At 45.1% G+C, this 27,361-nt stretch overlaps 1 protein-coding gene across 31 annotated transcripts in view; it reads right to left on the bottom strand.

Moving 5' to 3' along the window:
* Positions 1-27,361, bottom strand: part of KALRN (kalirin RhoGEF kinase) — a 689,644-nt gene that overhangs the window by 413,653 nt on the left and 248,630 nt on the right. For all 31 annotated transcript variants that reach the window (XM_019956772.2, XM_019956779.2, XM_070800327.1 and 28 more), the window contains one exon: positions 4,707-4,829. In XM_019956772.2, coding sequence (XP_019812331.1) covers positions 4,707-4,829 — 123 coding nt within the window. The remainder of the gene's footprint in view (positions 1-4,706; positions 4,830-27,361) is intronic.

Raw genomic sequence — 27,361 nt, 5'->3', positions numbered from 1 at the left:
ACTTCTATCTGCCCACACTCCCATCAGAGGAGGAGGCCACACTCAGGGCAAGGAGAATTTGTAAGAAAGGCTTTCACAACAGAAGACATATCAGGAAAAAGGAGGGCCCCAGAGAGCTCAGGAAATCTGGCTTTATGAGGCACTATAAGAAGCCAGAGAATATTTATCTACTGGGTTTAGTAGGTAGGTTATTATTGTTATTATTGGAGATGAAAAAAGTATAATAGGATTCCCCAGTTGAAATTGCAAAAAAAAAAAAAAAAATTCTTACCATAACAAAAAGGCAAAAATCAAGCATTTTTAACCATTTTCTTTCAGAGTTGCTCACGGACCGTTCTCAATGGGGCATTACTCCCACACTCTCCACGTGTTAATAACTGATAGCCTTTACTAGTACCAATTCATAGATAAAATCTAGGATATTTCTGATCTTTATCCATAATTTGCTGATATGCAATTATTTCTCAATAATGGTCATCTCAGCCGGAGTTGGGTCTTTAACTGGTATATAAAACTAGACATGAAAACAAAACTTAAAAAATACACAAATTATAACTAAATCATTTTCATTTACCAAATGATATACATAGGGCTTCCTTAAATTATAAAGAAGAATTGGTACTTTACAGAGTTAATTCATGGGTGTCCCTGGTGGTTTAGATGGTAATGAATCTGCCTCCAATGCAGAAGACCCGGGTTCAATCCCTGGATGGGGAAGATCCCCTGGAGGAGGGAATGGCAATCCACGCCAGTATTCTTGCCTGGAGAATCCCATGGACAGAGGAGCCTGATGGACTACAGTCCATAGGGTCACACAGAGTCAAGCACAACTGAAGCAAGTTAGCACAGCACAGCAGTTAATTCACAGACCAATAATTACTATCAATTAATGAACAATAAGTCAATACTAATTATTAATTGAAAATGTACCTGACCTCTCATCATTTAAATGGAGCCTCTTTTGTTATTCTCCATCATAGCAGCCCTACTCTTCCAACACAAGACTTATTGATTTATGATTATATATTTACTTATGAAATTATATAATATCATCCATCTCCCCATTGAACCTCAGTTGGAGAGACCATCTCTCTTTTATTCACCACTATATGCTCAACATCCAGCACAACGTCCGATACTTAATTATTTCTGGAATGAATGAAGAAAGAAGTCATGAGGTTCTTGGGATCTTAAATTGGGGAGGATGATCAATAGGCTTTAGAATTCCCTCAAATCCCCTGAAAATATTAATATCTTTAAAACGTTGTCTACATACATTTCTCTGCAGAGAAGACTCACAATTTTCATTAGATTTCAAAGGGGCTTGTGACTGCGCAGAAAGGTAAGGGATCACTGGCTTATTTCAGTAGTAAACCCTAAAGCCTATCAATCACCCTCCCCAATTTAAGATCCCAAGAACCTCATGACTTCTTTCTTTACTCATTCCACAAATAATTAAGGATTAGATGTGCTGGATGCTGGGCATATAGTGGTGAACAAAAGAGAGATGGTCTGTCCCCCAGAGGTTCCAGTGGAGAGACAGATGACATGATAAGGATTCAGTAGCAAACAACTCACCTGTAGCCTGAAACAAAGTATGCTACATGTACCTTTAGGTGGACAAATGTGTGGCATATGTGTAGGTCCTGTTCCAAGAACCAAAATGTAAATGTCTCAGTGAAATTACAGAACAATCCACATTCCCACTTCCCCTGAGTAACTGATCATTCCTACAGTCACTGGGCTCCATCAGTAGCTGCTTAAATTCATCTGTTTCTTGGCAGCAACATCCATCATTCAGGCCAGAGAAAAGGAGTCTGTAATACCCTTCTTTTACCTGCTTGGGATGATGACATCCATTTGGGGGAAGTTCCTTTTAATAACAAACCTGTAAACCTCCCAGTTAACAAAGGCACTGGACTCTGTCTATAATGCACTGGTTTGGGCAATTTGATCAAACAGCACTGGGGTTTCCCTTCCCCTGCCTGCAGCTGGAGAGGAAAGCCAGGATAATCAGGCTAAATGGGCCTCTGAGTGCTGCAGGCACTCATGGCAGTGGGAGACTTAGAGATGGGCTGGAACATATTAATTGGCTGTTGTATATTAAAATTCCTCTTCTTCTCTCCCAGCTCCAAAAGATGCTTCCCTTCAGTAAAATTCTTCCCTCATTTTAATTTTTTTTGTCCTGAAAATGGAAACATCAAAGGTAAATTTGTCAGAGGAAAGAGTTTTTGATGTGTCATTAACTCTCAGTTATCCATCCTAACAGAGAAGAGCAGTGGTGCAGATAATTCAAAGCCAAAGCTCTCTCTATTTAACTTTGTAGTTCATTGTTTTGAGGGGCTTGGTAGCAGACTTACCTCTCTAATTATGTTTGTCTTTGCTTCTTATTAAAATGAGTTTGTCTGCCTTAGGGCCAGGCAGTTGGGTGACATGAAGATTCTGGTACAGAATTTGTAAATTTCACCAGGGGAAATCTACAAGGCACACAGATAATCAAACCTGACTATATTTGAGTTCACATTCTTAATCACTTGTGATCAATTGCTTTGCTCCTCTGTGACTAAAGCAAACCTGAGATGAGACATAATTATAGACGACTAGTTGGAAGAGAATGAGTCTTTACATTTAGATAAGACAAGGCTGCTGTGGCCAAAACTGATAACAGTCAATATTGATGTTTTCCCTGCCTGGTCCCACAGCCTTCTATTCTGAAGCCAGAAGTACCTTCCCATGCAAATCCCCGTTTTGTACAGATGAATAAATGCTGTTCATCTGTACCTGATTATCCTGCAGTGACTCCCTCTGCTAACCATTAGGGTTATTCACAAGTACCCACTCTCTCTTCCCCAGTATGTGGAGGTAAGACCATATATCTTCACACACGAAGTTAGATGTGGCCGTGTGACTGCTGTTAGGTAGTAAAATGTGCCACTTCTAGGTGGAAGCTTTCAGAGCTAACATGTGCCTGGAGGCTTGCTTTGTCTAGTGAGGCACTGGCTGCATCTGAGACAGTGGCTGCTCCCTCAGCCTGGATCCCTGAGTGACTGTGATGAGCAGAACCCCCACCAGCCAGTGATGGGTACATGGTAGGAACAAGAAATAAACCCCTATTGCTTTACATCATTGAGACTGTAAGGTTCTTAGTCACTCAGCATCTCTTGTTGTTTAGTTGCTAAGTCACGTCCAACTCTCTTGCAACATCATGGACTGTAGCCTGCCAGGCTCCTTTGTCCATGGGATTTCCCAGGCAAGAATACTGGAGTGGATTGCCATTTCCTTCTCAGGGGATCTTCCCCACCCAGGAATCAAACCCATATCTCCTGCATTGATGGGCAGATTGTTTACCACTGAGCCACCAGGGAAGTCCATACAGCAACTCAATCACAGCACATATCAAACTGCGCCATGACTGTCTGAGTTATCTCCCTTATTAGACACTGAAAACTTGAGGCCAGAATTATTTCTTCTTCAATACATTAAGTCCAGTGTATAACATAATTAAAATAACTCCTTAGAAAATGAAATTGTCTTCCTTCCTGGCCTCTGTGATCCTCTGTGTTTATGTTTTTCTAACATTTGCCCTCCTCCTATCATCACCAGTTGAAATGATAAGGTATCTTTGACATTCAGATATATGGGGAATGGCAGAGATATTCTTTTGGACCAGCAGTACAAGTAGGAAGAGCTGGCAGAGGGGAGAGAGAGAGAGATATTGAGGCATACTTAGGCTGCAGGCATTTCAAATACAAAGGGTTTAAGAGGCAGACAAGATTTCAAAGTCTTGGGGTGACCACATGGAAAAATAAGTATCCCAAAGTGTTAGTTTCTCAAGGAATCACAGGTATTATCTAGACTAGATTCTTATATCATCAGCATCATTAATATCACAATACCAATACTTACTGATAATGGACTAAGTACCAGGCACATCTCCAGCCACCTTACAATTAATTCAGTAAATCTTCCCAACCACCGTATAAAGGAGCTGTTATTATTCTGACTTTACAGATGAAGAAATTGAAGGACAGAGAAGTAAATTTCCTCTGACCACAGCCATTATGTATCCCTCTGTGTTTGAATTCAGCATCTGCTTGAACTCTCCCCATCACGGGGGCTCTAACTTCCAATACAAGCCAACTCCTGAGCCATATCCTGCCTCCTGCTCCAACTGTGGTCCCCTGGACAGTTCTGCTTCCTAGACCAACAGGAAACAATTCCACCTCTTCTCTGCAAGGCAGCCCTTCACATGTCTGAAGGCAGCAATTGTAATGCCCTGCCAGGCTCCTCTCCTCTAGTCCAACAACCCAGTCTACTCACTGGTTTCCAGCATGCCATAGACTGAGGTCCCTCTCCATCAGCTCAGTGACTCACATGTGCCAGTCGGTGGAGTCAGTGGAGTAGAAAGGGGCACTCTCCCTTCTAGTACAGCATAGGGCTGATAGCTTCTACAACCGCAGCACATTCCTTTTACCATGTAAAGCAGGGTTCACAGGCCGAAACGGGGCCATAATCTGCTGCAGGAATAGCCGACTCACCGCATGCTCTGCACACGTCCCCATGCTAGCAAATGGAATGCTAAAAGGGGCTTCATGCTCAGAGCTTCTCCTTCCTACTCAGGTTGGAAGTCCGTTTCTACCCTCTGTATCCCAACCCCTTTCCCCCTCATCATTCTCTTGCCCCAAGAAAACAGGTCCTGCACTCACCATGGAGTTCATGGCAAAGTGATTGTGCTGTGTCTGGAGGTCTAGGGCGTGCTGGTAGCTGACTCCAATCTCTGTATGGCTCTGGAGGAATAACTCCTTGTTGTGGCTTATCCAGTCAAACATCTGGAAGGGGGAAAGAAGACACAGATAATGGTTATGAGTTCAACAGCAAGAAACTTTAAGAGCTACTGGAAGAAAACCAGCCCTTCTGCTGGTGCCCAGTGAGGACCAGACATTGTGCTCAGGGTTGGAGTGCCCACAGCCTGGCTTCCCAGAAGAGCCCTCCTTAGAAGAAGGCCCCACCATCAGCCTCGATGCTTCCTTACAAAGTCTAGAGGAAAAAGAGAAAATGAGTAAGAGGACCAGGGAGAGTTAGGAGAAAGCTGTTCACTATCAGCTGCTGCTTTTAAAAACTTTTAGAAACCTTTACTTCCCCTTTTAAAAACTTTTCAAAATCATCAAAAGAACCCCACACATGCTTTAGGGACAGGACAGGTGGGAGGTTTCATGTATCCCCTACTGCACCAGCAGGAGAGACCCTTGTCGGAAGCCACAGAGCATCCTAATATACTCCCCTCCCATTTACACTGCCTGACCACACACATCGTTGAATTGACTCTGAATGGAATCAACTTTTCTTTTGATCCCACAGCCTCACAATTCCAGGGTTTCTGCTATAAGCCATGAGGAATCAGAAGAGGAGGATTTTAAGGGTAGGGTAAATACTGCCTGGCACAGTGGGCACTGAGCCATTTTCCTTCCCCAGCTCTGTACCTGGTTTTCATTTAGGTTTCTACCTCCTTCCCAGGCAGCCCATTCACTTTTAGGGGAGCTGATCAGAATCTCAGTTCCAAGGAAAAGCCTGGTCACTCTAAGGGTTATCGCTTCTCAGGACACCAGATCTAAGCTAATCAGTGTATGACATTTCCTGACTGATGGGATTATCTTAGAAACATGTCCAACTCTTTGTGACCCCATGGACTGTATGTAGCCCGCCAGGCTTCTCTGTCCATGGAATACTCAAGGCAAGTATACTGTAGTGGGTTGCTGTTTCCTTCTCCAGGGGACCTTCCCAACCCAGGGATCAAACCTAGGTCTCGTGCATTACAGGCAGATTCTTTACTGTCTGAGCCACCAAGGAAACTGGTAAGAAATAGGAATGTTATTCAATTCAGTATAATAATACATGAAGGGAAGTTTGCTGGAAACTTCTGGGAAAACAGAACTGCAGTACTATAGATACAGCTTCTCTTCCTCTGATACTGTCATTGTGACCCTGCACCTCAAATTGCTGAATTGTCACAATTCTGGTGGTAGCTTGAGGGAGAAGTCAATGGGCAGAGAAAGGGTGTAGCCAAAATAATGGAAAGAAATAGGCAGAGTTCTGCTTGAGCCTTGCCTGATCACCACCTTCTCTCTGGACTTCCTTAGTACCTGAGCCAATAAATCCTCTTTATTATTCAAACTGGTTTAAGCTGGATTTTCTGTAATTTTCTGCCTAGAGTAGTCAACTGATATAGCCAGGAAAGATGTTAAACTTTTGGAGAAGAGGACTGCTGCACTTGGAACTCAACGCTCAGTAGCTTGGGATGAGCTAAAGACTGCGGCTCAGTTGCAGAGAAGAGCAGGGAAGAACTGAGCAGAGATGCAAGCTGAGACGCTGCAAAATTCACGCCAGCTTTCCTCGAGGCCGAACCACAGCCTCATTCCATTTTCCTCCTTTAAACAGACAAATGAATTTACTTTTTCAGTTACATTTAACCAATATTTATTGGACACTCATTATATGCCCAGCACTGTTCAAGGCAAAAATGATTAATATGTGCTTCTTGAGTTTAAGTGGCTTAAAAGCCACTGTGAACAGCAAACGTGGACTCAGATACAATGTTAGTATAACTTGGCATATGACAATTAAGATCACAATTTGAAAAGAAATCTATCAAGATAAAGGTCAAGATGGTGGATCAAGGTAGCTGCCACTCTTGGTGGTGTGGAGACAGGAAAGAGCACAGAAGGCTTCCCAGAGTTGGCGACACCTGAGTTGATCTTGACTCAGGTAGGAATTAGCCAGGGGAAGATGAATGAGAGGTAAGCTCCACACAAAGGGAAGATCAAAGGGGCAGAACTCCGGGGCAGCCCAGTGTGTGAAGGGCTCTGAAATCACCACTTTTGTGCTTCTGGACCTGATGTAAGGAGAATATGTGGCTGAGGAGGTAGATGGGACCATGAAGAGCTCTGGACACAGACTTTAGGAAACCTGGACTATATACTGTGGGCAGCAAGGCATCAGTGGAGGGCTGAGCAGTGAAATTCGATGTCAGCTTTGAGAGCAGTGTGGGATGGGAGACTGGAGGGGAGATATGGAGCAGTGAAAATGGTTAGGAGGCTGTTACAGTAATCCTGGGGAGCAAGAGAGATAACCTGGAAACCTGGGTGTAGGGAATGGCAGTGGAGTTTGAGAAGTGGGCAGAGTGAGAGCTACTAGGAGGGGACTGAGGACTCCCAACTGTTTAGGAAGTGGGGGTGAGGGAGAGACAGGGAGAATAGTCAGGCATCTGGAATAGCATCCTGGGTCCTTGTAAAAGAAGATGTCATGGCACTACCTCAAGAGGAGGGTGAGAAGCTGGGGTGAGGGAGGAGAGATCGTGGTTCCATTTTAGAAACTGAGTTTTAGACGCTTAGGAGAACTTCAAGTGAAGGTGTCCTGTGGGTAGTTAAGAGTTTTGTCTGGAGGTCAGGAGAGAGACATCAAGGCTATGACAACCCACACATAAGCATAAACAAACCACCTTCCCAAGGCAAATGGGCACGCTTTGATTTAGAGAGGATTCTCCCTTCTGAATTACCCAGATCACTCCCTGCTACCTACACAGATAAAGGGCAAAGTAGCATTCTTCACTTTCGACTGTCCATGGATGTCCCAGGCTAGGGAAGCCTGTGGAGGCTGGTTGGTATTGGTGGTGTGCAACACCCTGGTTCTGCCAGCCATAGCCAATCCCATACCAATGGCATATGGTTGGTGTGGCACATGGTTCTTAAAATTATTATTAAGGACAAGAGGGGAAGAAGACAAGCTCCCCTGGAGACTAAAGGAATTTCATTGTGTAATTTTTGTTCTTTAAAATTCTACCTCTCAACCTCATTTTAAAATAATTCTATCTCTCTTTCTTGTTGATGAAAGAATCAATAAAATTAATGAAAATCTGAAATGCTTGAAGTCCTTAGAACTTGGGATGAACTCATTCCTTATATTTTCTTGGCTATCCTAGTGGCCTGGAAGTGACCTTCCCTGTATTTTCTGCTAAATAACTATTTAGATATGCTAATAAACAGAGAGTTATGTGCTAGCATCAGAATTATTAGATTGCCTGGCGCCAGGTCCCTGCTGGACTACAGAGCAAGGAGAGCTGAGCATGGGCCAATTAGGGAGGAAAAGCAGGGACAACAGTGAGTTAAATGGCAGGTGACAATAGAAAGTGCTGGAGGAAGTACACATCTCATTGAGTGGACTTATTACATGATCAGGTCTGTGCCCAAGCCATTTTGCCCCATCTGCCTTCCATAGTGGAGCACATGAGCAGTCTCTGGGGGCTGAACTTTTTGGGGAACTGCAGCTATGCTCGGAAAAGGCAATAGCACCCCACTCCAGTACTCTTGCCTGGAAAATCCCATGGATAGAGGAGCCTGGTAGGCTGCAGTCCATGGGGTCGCAAAGAGTCGGACACAACTGAGCAACTTCACTTTCACTCTCCACTTTCATGCATTGGAGAAGGAAACGGCAACCCCCTCCAGTGTTCTTGCCTTGAGAATCCCAGGGACGGGGGAGCCTGGTGGGCTGCTGTCTATGGGGTCCCACAGAGTCAGACATGACTGAAGCGACTTAGCAATAGCAGCAGCAGCAGCAGCAGCAGCAGCTATGCTGGAGGCTAGATGCAGTGCTCCAAAGATGTGACACTCACCTCGTGAAGCGAGAAAAAGCCCTGCTCTAGAGGCCAAATAGTCTACATGATAGCAGGAACCAGGGTTTCTCCAACGTGGCTGTTTTCTAGGGACAGTCTCAAGTCTCCTCTGGGCCTGAATCTGCTAATTATATATAACCCTCACCTTTTTGAACTTGGCTGCCTGCAAGGATCATCAGCATTTCTGCTGCATTCAGTGGAACCGGCAGCAGAGAATGTGTGTGTGTGCATGCATGCTCTCAGGTGGGTGTGCACTTAAGCAGGATGAGGACAAGACTGGGTCTGGGCCTGGCTCTGTCACTAACTACCCGTGAGACTGTGGGCAAGTCTCTTCATTTCTGTGCTTCTCTTCATTTGCAAGGGATAAGTAGTACCCAGAATGGAAGTAAGCATCCTGGCTTACAACTGGCTCAATTGGGAAACTTATGCAAAGTATTTTTTTCCATTCAAAATAAAAATTAGTCTTATTGAGTCTCCTGGATCAGAATACATATTCATTGTTACAAAGTACACTTCTAACTTTTGATTACAAAGAATGTCTGTGAGAAAACTGGCATTGTTTTGACAGCCAGAGAAAGGCAGCTTCTTAGTCTTAGCCCTGGTATCTGTCTGGAGCTTTGGAGTTCAACATGTCCATTCACACACATCATCTCACTGCCTCCATCAGGCCCAATTTACAGACAGCAAACAGGTTCAGAGAAGTGAAGCCCACCCAATGGGCTTTATTCATTTCACCCAAGGCACATTCACTGAGTGTCTGCTGATCCAGGCTCGAGGGATACTGCCCTGCCTCCTTGACTACAGGACCTCCTCTGCCCAGGCTCCGCAGAGCTGTTGCCCCTCAGAAGGCAGCCACCAGGGCACTATGAGGCTCCAGCTGTGGTAGGCCACTGTCCCTCATAGGCCACGCACTGTCTAGTACCCAGCCCCCTCCTCTCTGCCTCACCTTTGCCCTCTCAGTGCCTGGAGATAGCTGATTCAAACAGCTACACTTCTCTCAATAAATACTTCAGTTCAGTTCAGTTGCTCAGTCGTGTCTGACTCTTCACGACCCCATGAATCGCAGCACACCAGGCCTCCCCGTCCATCACCAGCTCCCGGAGATCACTCAGACTCACGTCCATAGAGTCAGTGATGCCATCCAGCCATCTCATCCTCTGTCGTCCCCTTCTCCTCCTGCCCCCAATCCCTCCCAGCATCAGAGTCTTTTCCAATAAGTCAACTCTTCGCATGAGGTGGCCAAAGGTGGTTTCAGCTTCAGCAGCATTCCTTCCAAAGAAATCCCAGGGCGGATCTCCTTCAGAATGGACTGGTTGGATCTCCTTGCAGTCCAAGAAATACTTAGTGAATGAAGGTAATGCGTGAGCAAGCTGGCCATGGGTTCTGGGCTTGCTCATCTCCAGACAAGCTGACCCTTTCTAAATTCCCTTCCAACTAGGACACTGCGCTTGATTTGTTTGAACTGGCTTCTCTGGAAGACACTTCAACTAGACACTTGAAAAAAACTCTAAAGAAAAAAAAATTAAAGGAAATATTTCCACAGTGGTTTCAAACATTTTGAACTCTTTATTGTTGTTGTTGTTACTGTTGTTTATTTTTTTGAGAAGCAGCAAATGGTAGGTTCCACAAAATGTAAAAAGACAACAAAATTCCTCCAGGAGGAAAGTTCATGTCTAAATAATGAAATTTTATCTCTTTGTTTGGAAACCAACATAGTTTCATCTCATTAAGAAGATGAATGTTACATGTAAGCTACTTGAGTTTTTTTTCTTCATATTTTGCTAAGTAATTTTTTTATGCTGGCTAAAACTCAGTGAAAATATAAAAATCTAGTTTTTAATATATAATAAATGATAGAATCTATTTAAATGCAAATTAGGAAACTAAACAGAAACATTTTTATCCTTTTCTTTTAAATATGGGGGTAGCTAAAAGATTATTATTGTTCTGTTCTGTTTTTAATAAAGCATAAGCTATTTCATAGAGCAAGGATATTAAATAAGGATCCTGGACTTATTTCCTTCATTTGCCACATTTAGCAACAGAATCTGATTTAGTTTTAACTTTCAAACCAACTTACCACCTAGTGTTAGAATTTTATGCTATCTGTAATTTAAATTATATCGGTTTTAATTTGCTCATATCCAGGTTTGGTGACTTGATTGAGAGGATAGAAGACAACTAAGTGATTTTCTTTCTAAGTATGCACATTCCCGCACTACCTGTTGTCCCCTGTATCCTGCTTATATACTGCATTAACCCATCCGTGAACGCCTGTGCCCTAAAGAACACTAACAACCTCCTCGCCAGAGAAGCTTGCTACATCTGAAAACTTGCTGTGCAGTCAATTCCACAACAAAATGTTATGTGTTTTATAGCGTAAAGACGAGGTTTCAATTCAGGAGACTTGGGTTCTAGTATAGACCTGCTTTATAAACTTTGACAAGTTAGTTAATGGTCTGAACCTCAGTTTCCTTATCAGTGAAATGGGGATAACAATTTACACTATTTCAACCTTATCCTAATAGTGAGATTAAAATAAGACTATGAATTTCATGCTTCAGTAATTGCTACATACCAGATAGATTTTTAAACCTATATAGTGAGCATATACTATTGCACATATTTCCCTAATGTTTGTGTCAGAGCAGAGAACAGATGAAAGGTGTGGATTTAAAATTGCACAACCTTCACCCTACTGCAAAATCACTGTGGGCTCATGGAAATTACACCTGAAGCTCATACACAAACATCCACAGCCCACCCCTGCCGGAGACATGCTCCCAGAGCCACCACAGGGCGCTAGACAGACCAAGGACACCTGTGCGTCTTTCCTCTGCCCCAACCCTGACATACACTTGGGGTGAGAAAGAGAGGGAGGGAGAGAGAAAGAAAGAAAGAAAGAAAGCCTTTGCTTACACAGGCCTAAAAGCCCTGCATATTCTCTCAGGGTCATGCCTGAGGGCATTGTCCCCTCCTGGCCTCCCTGTGTAGCCCAAACAGTGGAATAGTGATCTAACCTTCTCCTGCCCTCCCCCTTCCCCATCCTCTCTGCCACATCCCAACCCTTCACTATTACAGACTCAATCCCTTTGACTTTTAACAGTTTTTCACCCAGGAGAGACTCCTATTAAAATGCATCATTCCTGCAACCCCTCCTGAAATTGGTTTATCCTGGACACAGAAACAGTTCATTAAGAAAGCAAGGCCCTTTGCGAGCATGACTTAGGGATGGGATCCTAAAATGGGGTGGCAGAGGAGCCCTAGACCAAAAGAGACAGGCCCTAAAGTGGGAGTGGGAGAGAACCAAGGGCAAATTTCCCCACTTTACAACTCTGCTTTCACAACTCTGCCTGACCCCGGGAAAATGTCTTCAGGCAAACAGGGACACACACAGACCCCATGTGTGTGTTCTGGCCTAGGACCCTTGTTGTTGTTATTCAACAGCCCAGTCTTATCTGACTCTTTGAGACCCCATGGACTGCAACACACCAGGCCTCCCCATCTCTTACCATCTCCCGGAGTTTGCCCAAGTTTGTGTTCATGCCGTCCACCATCTCATTCTCTGATGCCCTCTTCTCCTTCTGCCCTTGATCTTTCCCAGCATCAGGGACTTTTCCAATGAGTCATCTGTGCTCATCAGATGACCAAAATACTGGAGCTTCAGCTTTAGCATCAGTCCTTCCAGTGAATATTCAGGGCTGATCTTCCTTAAGATTGACTGGCTTGATCTCCTTGTTGTCCAAAGGACTTTTAGGAGTCTTTTCCAGCACCACAGTTCGAAAGCATCAATTCTTTGGCATTCTGCCTTCTTTACAGACCAGCCCTCACAACCATATGTGACCACTGGGAAGACCATAGCCTTGACTATACAGACCTTTGTTGGCAGAGTAACGTCTCTGCTTTTCAACACACTGTCTAGGTTTGTCATCGCTTTCCTGCCAAGAAGCAATCTTCTTCTGATTTCATGGCTGCAGTCACCGCCCACAATGATTTTTGAGCCCAAGAAGAGGAAATCTGTCACTACTTCTACCTTTTCCCCTTCTATTTGCCATGAAGTAATGGGGCCAGATGCCATGATTTTACTTTTTTTTAATATTTAGTCTTAAGCCAGCTCTTTCATTCTCCTCCTTCACCCTCATTAAGAGGCTCTTTAGTTCCTCTACACTTTCTGCCATTACAGGGGTATCATCTGCATATCTGAGGTTGTTGATGTTTCTCCCACTTATCTTGTTTCTGGCTTGTAACTCATCCAGCCTGCATTTCTCATGATGTGCTCAGTCTATAGGTTAAACAAACAGGGTGACAGCAGACAGCCCTGTCGTACTCCTTTCTCGATCTTGAACCAATCAGTTGCTCCATACAGGGCTCTAACTGTTGCTTCTTGACTCACATACAGGTTTCTCAGGGGACAGGTAGGATGGTCTGGTATGCTTTCCACAGTTTGTCATGATCCACACAGTCAAAGGCTTTAAGTGTAGTAGATGAAACAGAGATAGATATTTTTCTGGAATTCTCTTGCTTTCTCTATAATTCAGCAAATGTTGGCAATTTGATCTCTAGTTCCTCTTCCTTTTCTAAACCCAGCTTAGCCATCTGGAAGTTCTTGGTTTGCATAATGCTAAAGCCTAGCATGCAAGATTTTAAGCATGACCTTTCTAGCATGGGAGATGAGTGCAAATGTCTGATGGTTAGCACATTCTTTGGTACTGCCCTTCTTGGGAATTGGGATGAGGACTGACCTTTCTCTTGTGGCCACTGCTGGGCCTTTCAGATTTGCTGACATATGAATGCAAAATTTTGATGGCATCGTCCTTGAGGGATCCTTAAGACCCTTCAGTCTTTGTTTTCAATTATCTGCTCATCTAGGATTGAGCTTTCCTGCTTTTCCAAAGCAGGATAGAGAAAGAAAAAGTAAAGGACCCCAAGATGTGGACCTAGTTTGTAGTTCCCCAGAATTCCCTACTGAAGGGAGTTTGATACCTTGCCTCTTCTGTATCCTGCAGGCCTGCAGACCATAAGGAGCTCAAGGTTCTGGGAGATAGTCTTTACACTGGTGTCTATAGACAGGGAGGCAGTTGGGACTTGTGCCTGACAGACGTTAATAAATACCTACTGAAGGGGAGAAGGTGTTCTGGGCCCTGTCTGTTCTTCTTTAGGCTTTTGGAATGACAGCAGGCATAGCTGTATATATGGTACAAGAAAGAAGTCAATTTTATCTATCACCATAAATCCAGCTCTTCTTAGAGGATGGCTCAGCCTGGTTACCTGGGAGACCCCAGCACTGGCCTCAGGAATCAGTCAGGGCACCAAACAATATCACAGGCCAGGCTGTATCTCTGACCTGCAGACATGCTATTGCTGCTCTAGCATATTTCTTACCCACTCTGACCCGCAATTCCCTAATTCCCAGATCTCAGATCTAACATCCTAACTAACATCATGATACTCACATCTAGAACTGCCCAGTTTCTCTATAAAACAGATAAATGTCCCTGTTTGCTCCCATTGTGAGCAAGGAGTTAATAAAACCCTTTCCCCTTGAGCATGCTAATCTGACCTTCAGTTAACACCCTAGTTCTGTTTCCCTGGAAACAGATAAAGACAGTATGTGCCAACATGTTACTAAATCATGTTGCCTATGGTTAAAAAAAACAACTACTCTCCCAACTGGTAAACTGAATCTGGATTGGAAAGACTATCAATGAACTATAAATAACTGGTGGGGATAATGTTCCTTGATCTTCCCTGAAGAGGGTGACTCTTGTAACTAAGGGTGTGTCCATTGCCAGAACCCTGGAAGCTGTGTCAATAGAGTTGCTATAAGAGATACTGGCTCGTGTGAGACATGGGTTATTGAGCCGTGAGAGCTTCTGCAGCTGCCCACCATGGATCTTGTCTCCTTGCACCTGAATTGGCCCACTGCAAGGACTGTACGGCAAGAAAACCATAGCTCCCATCTTACATTGTCCTGAGTGGATCAGCACCAAAGGTGGCCCATAGCAGTCTTTGAGTGTGAATGCTCAGTGGAGTCTAAGGAGACTCCTTAGTATGTGTGGTATCCATATTGCAGAGCCAAATCCTGTGTACATAGTCTCTCTTTGTCTTCCCTTTCCCCAGGCTCCTTTCTCACTTTCAACTTCTCTCAATATCAGCAGTAATAATGGTAGCAACAAAAATAATAGCAACTAACATTTGCTAAATGCTCATCCTGGGCTTCCCTGGTGGCTCAGTCAGTAAAGAATCCGCCTGCAATGTGGGAGACCTGGGTTCGATCCCTGGGTTGGGAAGATCCCCTGGAGGAGGGCAGGGCAACCCATCCCAGTATTCTTGCCTGGAGAATGTCCCACGGACAGAGGAGTCTGGTGGGCTACAGTCCATGGGATCGCCAAGAGTCAGACATGACTAAGCGACTAAGCACAGCACAGCACCTTGTGCCAGGCACAGCTCTAAGCATTATTAACATATAACTCATTTACTTCTCTTAATAACATCCTAATTATCTCTCCAATACTAACCCCCAATATTATCATCTCCATTCTACAAATTGAGAGACTAAGGTACAGAGAGGCTAATTAACTTGCCCAAAGTCACAAAGCTAATAAGTGGCAGAGCCAAGATTCAAACTCAGGAGGCCTAGTTCCAGTGTTGATATTCTTAACCCTGTTGCTCCACCTTCCAAAATGCTCAAAGCTTCATTTCTGTCTACCCTTCTCTTTTTCACCAAACTTTCAGACATACATTTGGCCCCTTGGCTGCTTTTGTTTTCCTCCATCCACTTCCTCTTTAACCGCTTGTAATATCTTTTGCCTTTACTGCTTTCCTAAGTCTGCACTCACCATGAAAACTGACTGCCTCCTCCTTTCTGAGATCTTGACCCTATCCTTGATCTTGCATTAAAATCCAGTGCCGTCAATTCTGCCGTCCTTTCGACTGGCTCTGACCCTCTACTAGAGGCAGGCCATCTGGCTGCAGGCATGATTCGCTTTTCCCTCCTGTTTTCACAAGTCTCTGCTGCTGCTAAGTCACTTCAGTTGTGTCTGACTCTGTGCGACCCCATAGACGGCAGCCTACCAGGCTCCCCCGTCCCTGGGATTCTCCAGGCAAAAACACTGGAGTGGGTTGCCATTTCCTTCTCCAATACATTCAAGTAAAAAGTGAAAGTGAAGTCGCTCAGTCGTGTCCGACTCTTAGCGACCCCATGGACTGCAGCCTACCAGACTCCTCCATCCATGGGATTCTCCAGGCAAGAGTACTGGAGTGGGGTGCCATTGCCTTCTCCTCACAAGTCTCTACCCAACACTAATTTCTCCCGGGAGAATCAGGGCTTCACAGACTCAGGCTCTCTTGACACACCACATCTAGTCTCAGCATGACAAAAACAATAGAACACTCTAATTTCAAAAGCTCACTAATTCTTCAATCGTACACTGATTTATCTAAACTTGCCTCCTAATTCTCTGCTGCCCCTTTATGGCTGTCCTTCATGTCCTTCACATCCTCACTGGAACCATCTCAACCCTTAGCCCTCTGCCTTTTATTCATCGGCTTTGTCCATTTGAAAATCCATTCAGGCTCACATTTTCAACAACCCAAATATTATTTCCTGTTTCATGTGCCACATCCTGTGCCAACTACCTTCACAGACTTTCTTGTGTAGTCTTTATAATAAGGCAAAAATAAGGTATTGTTAATTTCGCTTTTGACATAGTGAAAACTCAGTACAAAGAGCTGAAGTAAATTGCCCAAGATTACACAGCTTGTAAGTGATGGAGATAAATCCAGAATCTAGTGTCCATCTGAACCTAATTTCCTCTGTTCCAGGGTGCTCTCTAACCTCAACTTCCCTGATAACTGACAAGAAGAAATATGTGGCTCTGCACAATGAGCTTTACACACATTATCTCAAGCCTCAAAACAGCCCTTTGAGTTAGATACCACCATCACCACCTTTCTCTAGAAGAAACTGTTTGAGAGATCAAATAATTTGGCCAAGGTTGCACAGTCTGGGTGCATATTAAAGCAAAGTCTATACGACTTCAAATTCCATGCTTTTAAACTACTATCCAATTGTCTTCCAAACGCACACAATTTTGGATTATTCCTAGTCACCTGGTGCCCATGAATTCAGTATGAATACCCCCTTGTTGTAGCATCAGCATCTCAAACTACTCTGCCTGCTCTGTGAAAACTCTTCGTTTCTCTTGATCCCCCACATCTTCACCCTGCCCCCCTGAAGTCAATGCATTGTCTTTCTTCAAATCATTCTGAAATATACCCTTCACTTTCCACTGCTACGGATACTCACTGCTCAGCCCCTCCTGCAAAGATTACTGTAATTACTCCCTTACTGGTTTCCCTGACTCTGTTTTCTTCTTTATACCAAGCAATCTGCTCCACCAGGCTCACTGCTCTGATACACTACTTTTACCCTGTCATTCCCTCAGTCCAAAAAAAAAAAAAAATCCCCAACAAAATTATTGTTGCTATCTATTATCTATAATTCAAAATCTAATCTCCTTATTCTGGCATGCAAAGTACCTCCCCCTTCCATGCCCAACTGGTCCATATCTGCCCTTCTCCCTGTTCTTTCACACCACTGTCTGCATCAAGCATCCTTTCCTGCCATATTCTATTCAGCACCAGGCAAATAAATCACACATGCTCATTGCCACCCCTACATATGTGTTCACATCTCTCCTTCCATACCCAAATATCCAATTTACTTCCACCCTTCAAAATGTACCAGAAGTCTCCTTTCCTCTCAATGATTTCTTTGACCAACTGAGCCCATACTGATTTCTCTTTCCTCCAAGTTCACTGCCCAAGTATGTACCATAATCCACAAACCTAACCTTCATTCAGAACTACCTAAAGTGTTTTCTTAAAAAAGTATAGCTTCCTAGGCCCTATCCTTGAGATTCCGATTCAGCAGGAACTCTGCAGGTAAATCTGATGCACTTGCATTTTTATCTAAACAGTTCATGTAGACTTACAGTCTGTTTTTGATGGGGTAGCTAGTAGGGAACTTAACTCTACCACATGTACACTAGTTAAAAGCATTGGTTAACAACCAACATAAACCACTGATCCTTGATGGAAGGGAAACATACAAGTAAGCCCCAGGCCCACCCTGGCTTTCTCCCTGAGTGTATTTTCCAAACTATGAAGCCAAGCAACAGGAGCTGAGCAGAGAGCAGCAGTCTTAATGGCTGTAATACAACAGAGACTAGACTTAGGGGCTGGTAGGGTGGTGGTAATTATGGTGATAGGAAATTAGAGAGGAGGGAGCTAAGAAAATGAGACCTAAAAATCTTCACCAAATTTCCTTTAGGTCCTTGGCCAAATCCTAAGCTGTGCATAGGCAAGGTGAGATTCCAGAAGGTCTAGGAGAGAATAGCTGTGGTATGTGGAAAACTGAAGAGAAATATCAGGGGCTACAGTGTTGAGGAAATGTTATGAGTTCTAAATCAAACAGTATGAAGAGACTTTGGTGAACTCTGGACACTCAACTGGAACCCCAAAAAGACAAGACTGGTAAGAGTAAGAACTGCATCCTAAGAATATGGGCTATATCCTAGAATTAAAGAAAAGATGGAAGTAGATACGTCATAGCAAAGCCTAAACCAAGGCTCAACAGGATCACAATCTGTAGTTTAACTGCATCCCAGAACTAAACTTAACAAAATTTAGAGGAGGATAACCTAATCAAGTGGAGAAGGCAATGGCAACCCACTCCAGTACTCTTGCCTGGAAAATCCCATGGGTGGAGGAGGAGCCTGGTAGGCTGCAGTCCATGGGGTCATTAAGAGTCGGACACGACTGAGCAACTTCACTTTCACTTTTCACTTTCATGCATTGGAGAAGGAAATGGCAACCCACTCCAGTGTTCTTGCCTGGAGAATCCCAGGGATGGGGGAGCCTGGTGGGCTGCCATCTATGGGGTCGCACAGAGTCGGAAACGACTGAAGTGACTTAGCAGCAACAACCTAATCAAGAGGCTGAACAATATGTCATCTATAACAACCAGTAGATTATTCAACCTATGAAGGAGAGAAAAGTGACTAAGAATAAAAAAAATTAAAGTCGATAGAAACAGAACCTGAGATGATTAGGCTATAATTTAGCAGACAAGACTTTTGAAAGAACCATGATTAACATCTTGAAGAAAATAGGAGGGAAAGGCACAAAATGAATTAAAAGGTGAACATAACAACAGAGTCCAGTCTTCTGTTTCTTGTAGCCAAAAGCATCCCAACATAAACAGTCACATGCTCAGGATGCTTAGCACACTATTTTCTTCACTTATTGAGCGCCCACTGTATTCCAGATATTGGATTAGAGACTAACGAGAAAAGATCAAGGTCAGAGTCTAGTGAGGGAGGCAAATATATTTGATAGTCTGTCACTTTTAACTGTGAAAAGTACTATGAAAAGTGTACATGCCCTGGAGAAGGAAATGGCAACCCACTCCAGTATTCTTGCCTGGTAAGTCCCATGGACACAGGATCCTGGCAGGCTACAGTCCATGGGGTTGCAAAGAGCTGAACATGACTTGGCAACTAAACAAGAACAACAAATATGTGTATGTATAACTGATTCACTGGTGCAACTAATACACCATTGTAAATCAGCTATACTTCAATAAAAATTTAAGAAATAGAAAAAAAGGCAAAGGTCAAAATGCAGAAGAAGTAGGTCTTTATTTTGTGGTGGAGAGGAACCACTGAAGGAAACTGATAAGGTTGAATTCACTTCTAACCCTAAATGGGTCTCTGCACTGAAGCCCTCAACACACAGTCATTTATCTCATTGCAAAGAAGAGTCCAAGGCAGCCACCATGATCTCACAAAAAATCAACTAACACATTACAGGTTTCTCCATGACCGAGGGCTCTCCCACACAGCCCCCTGCCTCCTTCCTTCCCCTTCTCCTTTTTCTTAAAAACCCTTCAGCATCTGAGATGAAGAAGATAAATATAAAGGAGGAGATGCAGATGACATACGAAAGGTGCCTGGCACAGTGCACTGCACACAATAGATGCTGAACACGTGCTAGTTCCTTCCCACTTTCTTCCCCTCCTTATCCTGCCAGACAGGATAAGCTGCCAGTCACAGGTAGCTGCTTTCTGACTAAAGAAACCCAGGCTACAACTCTCCACGCTCGAGTCACACACTGTCCTAGAAAATCAGCACACTCCTATTAGGCCTGAAAAGGCTACTCTCTTCAGACTTGCCCTCTCATGCTAAGTGAGGTAATGAAAAGTTTCACCAAGTCAATTATTAATATAAATATTTTCAGAATTTGAATAATGTTTTTATTCTTTGCATTTTATTTCCAGTCTGCTTGCCTGGATGGACTAAATTTCCTGCAGTCCTGGCAACACACACACTACCCCATTGTGGGAAGGAACGGTCACCCAGGAGCCAGCAAGTCAAGCAGAGGAGAAACAGGACCAACCAAGCCAGGAGTCAGCCCGGGTAGCCTTGGGATATTGACTCTGAGTGGCCAAATTCCTTCCATCTGAACCACAGATGATGATAAAATATTTTCAGGAACAGCATGAGGGAATGTTTACTCACTTCCCAAAATGTAAAATTGAAGAGGTCAAACTCAATTTAATTCAAGCTGAGAAAATAGTGCCCAACTTTATCCCAGAGCTAAATTTAGGCATAAACCGAGTTCTGGCCCTGGCGAGTTAATTTATATGAGCTAATGCTTGTTCCTGGCCTATAAGATACACTCAGTAAATGGTAACTATTATTGTTACTGCAAAAATGGAGTGTCTGTTGGATGTTCTCACCCAGTCCTCCCACACATCCTAAAATCAGCTGTCGCAATTACTTGCACATCTGGGGAAAAAATTCCACGTGGACTGAGGAGGAGGTGGCCTCCCCTTCAGGAGTCCCTCTTCCAGAAAGGGGGGCAGGTGCTATGCTGGAAGGGGTCTGGACTAGGTGGGCTTGACTCTGAGCAGAGGAAGAAAGCTAGCCCTCTCCTTTTCCCTTCTCCCCTCTTCCTATGGCAACAATGAAGCTGAGAGGTGGGAGACCACGAGGGAGCCAGGCTCAGGTACCTGCTGGAGAAGATGCTCTATCACGCTTCCAGCTTCCAGACCCCACCTAGCAGAATATACTCCATAGGAACTCAGGAAAGACTTAGGAAGGAAGAGCCCAATCTTCAAAACCCTCCATTTCCTTAACAACCTCATTCAGAGGACTAAGGTAAATTCTTGTGTTTAGATAATGCCACTGTCCCTAAGAGCAGAGCAGAAATGCACTAACCAGATAACTCCTGGTAATGTTTTCAATAACCTTCATCACCACATCTTTGACTTCTCCATGCCTTAAGAGAAACCAACATTTGAAGTAAGTCATTTATCCTCCTTCCAAAGTGCTTTTGGGCTTTCTTTTCACCACCTTAACACCCTAACATAAAAGTCTGGTGGTTCCCTTAGTCCTCCTTCCTCCTTGACCTCCAATTAATCACCATGTCCTATTTTCTTTCCCTTAGACTATCTCCAGGGCTAGCCCCTCTCCTTTCCTCTCTCCCTGTCAACTCATCTGCTCACATTTGGATTAGTATAAAAGGACAAGAATTGGTTTCCCTAACTCCAGCTCTTTCTGTCCATTGTGAGAGGAAACCTGTTAATTCCAATTTTTAAGCAATAGAATTGGAGTCACATCTCTTGAAGCCACTCAGCAGTAGGTGGTGCTCTTGTGCCAACTCAGAGCACTCACAAAAGTTTTGTTCCATCAGGCAGCTTATTGAGTGCCTCTGAGGAACGCAGTTATCTCAAACACTGGCCCTGACCTCTGGGAATGTGTAATATCACTGCATTGGAACAGGGCCAGTTTGATAGATAAAGACTATGGAAAGTTTCCCAGAGGAGAGAAAGACCACCTCCATCAGAGGAGAGTGGGGAAAGTAGCTAGGCCTTCAACTAAGATAGGGTTTCAATAGGCAGATAGGAGGGAGGTCGGTATAAACACAGGTGTGAGAGGTGGGCCTGTGCAAAGCACAAAAGAGGTTTTCCTGACATCAAGGCTGAAGGCCCAAGTCCAGTCTCATTCTCCATTCTAGGACCTTCTGGTTTGCACCTCCTCGGACACCTCGGGACAAGGGGTATCCCAGGGAAATCTTTAGAACAGGACACGTGCCTCTCTCAGGTGAGACAAGTCAGTCCACCCATTTGCATGGAAGAAACCAACATCCCTTTTTTCTCTATACCAAGAAAGGGCAAGAATGCAGCTTTCCTCCAGTCCCTGGTTACTCAGGGAGTGGTGGGACTAGATTTCTGACCCCCTGTTGTGACCCCAGGTAATCGACATGGCAAGGACACCCCTCCCTCTGCTGCCCTCCCCACCGCCTACAGCCCACATCCTCCCCATGCCGAGCCTGAGCTGCAGCCACACTGGACAGAACCTACTCTGTGCCTCTGAGGCTGCCATGCCTTTGCTCATGTTCTTCCCTGGCCTGCACCCCAACCCAGGCTGAAGGTTTCCCTCATGCTCTTCCCACAGCAGTGACAGGTTCTTTGGTCAGCTTTCCCTGTGCAGCAGCTGTTTGCCAGTGCCTCCCCACTCTAGTGTGGTAAATAAAGCCTGACTCCAGTTCATCTTCCAATGGCCTGTTCCCAGTACAGTATCTGGCATTTATTTAATTGGCTTGTCTTCAGCAACAGTGTTTTAGATCCTGCCAAACTGGGCACACACTTCTAACTTCCTTCCTCTAGCTTCCCCAGACACCAGGGCCCTACCTCACCTCTATGTTTTGCTGCCACATGCTGGCCACTGTCTGCTCCAGTACCCATGCTGTGGACGACCCTGTACTCTCTGCCCTTCTTCCCATGCCCTGAAAGAAAGCCCCCCCACCCCACAAGCCTCTTCCACTCTTGATGGCCCAGCTGCAATTGGTCTCCATAAACCTATCATCTGCTGAACACCTACTGGGCTCCTGGCATACTAGATGCTTCAGATACATTTTCCACAATCCATACAACAACCCTAAAGCATGTATTAAAAATCTACGTTTTACAGATAAAGAAACTGCTCAGAGAGGGCAAACTCGCCACAGATAGTCAATCAGCTAGCAAGTGGCTAAGCTGCAATTCAAAACCCAAGTCTCTTGTGATTGTAATGCCAGTGCTCTTTCTAGAAGCCTTGGCTGGGTCTTCTGGTGGCCTATGCATGCTGCCCTCCATGGGAGGCCTGAGCCACACAGGGAATCACCCAAGGAAGGAAGCAAGACCACAAAACAAGACCACAAAAGGGAAGTGAAACAACCAGTTCCGAGAGAATGAATGCATCCTAGAAGGCTGGGGTAACAGGCTAGAGGAGGTGTGTGGGCACCGAGAAAAGGGCCACCAACAGGAGAGGAAGCAGAAGGGGCGCTTAGGGAGGGCAGAAGGTGAAGGGGAGGGAGGACAGAAGGTGAAGGGAAGGGAGGACAGAAGGTCAAGTGAAGGGAGGAAAGTGGCTTCTTCAAAGTAAAATGCCTGAGAAGAAATCTTGGAAAACAATTTCTGTTTATATCTCTGATGAGTGTCCTTCTTTTCTGCTGCTGCTGCTACTGCTAAGTTGCTTCAGTCGTGTCCGACTCTGTGCGACCCCATAGACGGCAGCCCACCAGGCTCCCCCGTCCCTGGGATTCTCCAGGCAAGAACACTGGAGTGGGTTGCCATTTCATTCTCCAATGCATGAAAGTGAAAAGTCAAAGTGAAGTCTCTCCGTCGTGTCTGACTCTTTGCGACCCCATGGACTGCAGCCAACCAGGCTCCTCTGCAGACAGACTCAGAGTAACAACCCAGATTCTGGAAAGTACTGTTAGCATAGTGTCCCAGTTCTCAGTTCTGAAGGGTCATCTTGTGGGGTCCACATGTAATGGGAGGCCACCTATGACACATATGACAATTCAGGCTACTTCCAGCCCTCATAAGAGACCTGGGAGGGTGGGGGGAGTCAAGCCTGCTGTGCCCAGCGTTCCCGCCACTCCTTGTTCCACTCTGCTTTTCACACCCACTTCCCATGCAGGCCTGGCCACCTCAGTGCACACTGAGCACGCGGTGTCCTGAGCATGAAGCAGAGTGAAGGACAGAGCGGGAGACCGGGTTTTAAGGAGGAGAAAAACAGCTTCAGGAGAAAACACGCACACAGGCATTCTGCAAAACACTGTGACGTGGATTATTTTTGGAATCTAATGTTTCTAATGTTCAAGGGGAGGAAATGAAAAAGAGGAAGTAGAGATTCCCGGGACCAACAGGCTGGAAATAATACAGGACACGATGTCCTGTGTTGGGTGGGACACAGACACACTTCCTTGCCCTGAGCCTGAGCCCAGGCAGCGGGAGCGGGGCGGGGCAGTGGAACGGCCTCAGCAGGAGGGAGGGCAGGAGCGAGGGGCACCGGGAACCTTTCTCCAAAAACAGCAGGAAGTTACAAGCCACCCAGTAAAGACTTTATCTCAAAGGTCATAGTTCTTGGAGGCCTCTCTCCCAACACCAAGGGCTCAAGCAAAGGAATCACAGAAACTTGTCACCATGCTCCCTAGAGGCCCAACCAGTGCTTGCCCTCTTACCATAGCAGCGGTAAGGTCACAGGTCAGGTGACCACCAGCCTCCACTCCACCCCAGTCTCTCTAGCCACCTCCTAGGTTACTGGCCTATGCACTCTTTCTCCTGCAGGGCAAGGGCAAGATTGGCATTGCGGTGCGTGCGTGCGTGCGTGCGTGTGTGTGTGTGTGTGTGTGTGTGTATTGGGGAGGGGGAGGAAGCCCAGCCACAGAGCAGAGGGCCCACCTTCCCACTGCCTACCTGACACTATCCCAGGCACACCTCCCACCGTTGCCAAATCTCAGCTTTCTCAAGTAAAATGGTGCTCACATTCACACCCCCACCCTCCCCGACAGACAGGAGACCAAATGAGGAGCCACCAACTGCGTGACTCTGGGTGGGTCTCTGCTCTGGGTCAAAGTTTTCTATGTAAAAGGAAGGGCTGGACCAGAAAATCTCTAAGGTCAGGGGTGTGAGAACACTTTAAAAACCGACATTCAAAAAAAGATTTCATATAATGACAACAATAGCACTTCAGTCTGACGAATGACACTGTTGGCTCAAGGCGTGTGGGGTTGGAGAGGTGGCCAAGAGAAGAGGCAGTGAGCCAAGTGTGGGGCAGGGAGGAGGAGCACTGCGTTTCTTCCACACTGGCTCCAGTGGTCCTTGTCACCCCAGGCACAGTGAGATTTAGGGTCCTGCTTTGGGCTCTGGGGAGTGAACAGAAGTGTTTGTACCTCAGAGGGAAAGGGCAGGAAACAGCAGTGGATACTCTGTCCAGTGGGTATTAGTGTTGCCCACTGTGATGCTCTTCACCCATCTTCTCAGGGTGACTAACATGAAAGAAACATTATTTTGTTTGCATAGACCTCAGAGAATATAAGAATGCATAGACATTTCTTGGATAAACTGCAGGAAGCTCTGGCTGCAAGACTGTAAGAGAATATGACAAATATGCTCTCTGCTCTAACGCATGGCAGAAGGTGACAAGTGTCTCAGGTGTAGCTCGTGCATGGGGACGGGTGCTCTCCTGCACCTGAGGAGACTTGCTTTCCTCTGTGGCTGTTTCAAGGACAGACACTACTTTTCCAGAGACCTTTCCCTTTGGCAGCTCCCCCACCCTGACTCATCAGATATGATCCCAATTTGACCTGGTGCTTCTCTCTTTTGCTTCATCCAGGGGCACCACACAATGCAGTGATCTTGGGGGACCCTCATGAACCTATATCATAATCGCCAACTTCTCTCAAAACTCAGTTCTTAACTTCATTCCACTAGGGATCATTAAAAATTATTTGGAGCAAGTTCATTTGAAAGGTAGCATCGATCACACTCTTTGAGGTCTCAGCAGGTGCCTGATGACTAAGAAGTAAACCAGGATTGAAACAGCACAAGGAGAAGGAAGGGAAGCCAAGGTTAAGGGAGCAGTGATCTGGGCTAGGCACAGGGCTGGGGCCTCCACACATATCATCTCATTCAATTTTCCTAACAACCCTGGGGAGCTTTCTTTTTTTAATCAGGAAAAGAACTCAACAAATCATGATTCTATTTGCTGAGAAAAGCTTCTCTTTCTCATTTTCCATCATCACCAAAATGATAACCCTGAAGAGAGAAAAGTCAACTGAAGATACACAGGGGAGGATGAATAGTAAAAAGGCAAAAATTACTGTACAATTGTTGAGCTGTGAAGGGGCTTACACACCATGCAGTGTGGCAAGTCTCAAAGGAGAAGGAACATTAGCACATTTGGGTTGGGCGGAGAGGGGTCTTCACTCAACCACTCTGGGGATTGTGAAACACCCCCTTCACAAGGCTACTTTTGACCACCACTCTCACTACTGTGAACACACACATGCCCCGCCACCCTCTTTATCCCAGTGAAGGTCATTTTCACAAACAGAGAGGATTGTACATGAATAATATCATGTGGAATCAAGAGAGAAAGTCAAAAGACACTGAGATAGCCCAAATTCTTCATCTCTGTTTTGTTGGGAACATAATTGGGGGTCAGAAGTTAAAGATGTGCCTAAGATCTCCTAAGTGCTAAGTGGCACCCCAGGCCACGTCGGAGCCCCCTCTTACAAGACTCTATTTCATCACAGACATGGCACCCATGAGTGTGAATAGAATTTCACCACACAAGGATGAATATGAAGGAACGAATTTAAAATTAGGTTCTCCAAAGGGAGCTTTCCCACAGGTGGCATGGTAAAGGCAGCCATTGAGGTCAGGCTCCTCTAAGCAAATGAGAGGTCCTCATCTGGGCAGGTGCCTTGGTCATGGAGGAGGCAGGCACCTAAATATCCTCCCAAGTGTGGTGATAAATACCTTGTCTTGGGTGTGTCCCACATGAAACAAATACAACATGCAGTATAAACTGATAATAAGCACAATTCTAATACTGGAAGCCCACTGGATAGCTCTGTTCATTCTTTGGGGGATACTCTCACAGGAAGTGGAAATATATTCCTTCTTTCCAGAATGGCTTTGAACAAGATTAGAGGGCCTCCTGGATAGACATCGTATAACCTCCTTTATTCAGAAGCAAAGTAGAAAAAGGTTTCTCCATTAATTAAGTCAAGTTATGCCCTAGAGCCCTTCTAAGAGCTTCCCTTTCCCTATAAAGACTGGAAGATTGTAGGGAATCTTCCAGCAGGCATCCGGTACAGCAGCTCTGGTATTCTCTGATAGCTATGATCAGTATCAGCACATATATGGGCAGCAAGAGGTCACAATGGCAGGTGTCAAGATGACAAGGCTGGGTTTCCTATAGTGCATGGAAGGTAAACTCTTGTATCTCAAGATCTCTTCCAATTCTACCATTCTAAGATGTACCCTAGGCATCCAGGAAAAGTGGGGAGCTAAGGAAGACACTCCACTGAGCTGTAACTGTACCCACCCTTCTCTTTTCCAAGGAGGCATCTACCATGAGTCTACTTAATGACTCTTACAAACTTCCCCCTAATGGGGAAGAGGCCTCCCTTCTCTCCAGTAATGGGATGTGATTGCAGGGCAGATATCTTCATCACACAGGATCCACTGCAGCTAGTGGGGCAAATAGCTGTGAAACAGGGCTGCAAAGAGAGTCGTAATCTGTGCCTGGCTAATGAGGAGAGACTGGACCATGCTCTGTGAACACAGTGGAG

The sequence above is a fragment of the Bos indicus genome, chromosome 1 (assembly GCF_029378745.1).
Source record: "Bos indicus isolate NIAB-ARS_2022 breed Sahiwal x Tharparkar chromosome 1, NIAB-ARS_B.indTharparkar_mat_pri_1.0, whole genome shotgun sequence".
NCBI lineage: Eukaryota > Metazoa > Chordata > Mammalia > Artiodactyla > Bovidae > Bos > Bos indicus.
The sequence above is the reverse complement of the archived record's forward strand: the minus strand, read 5'-3'. Positions and strand labels throughout refer to the sequence as shown.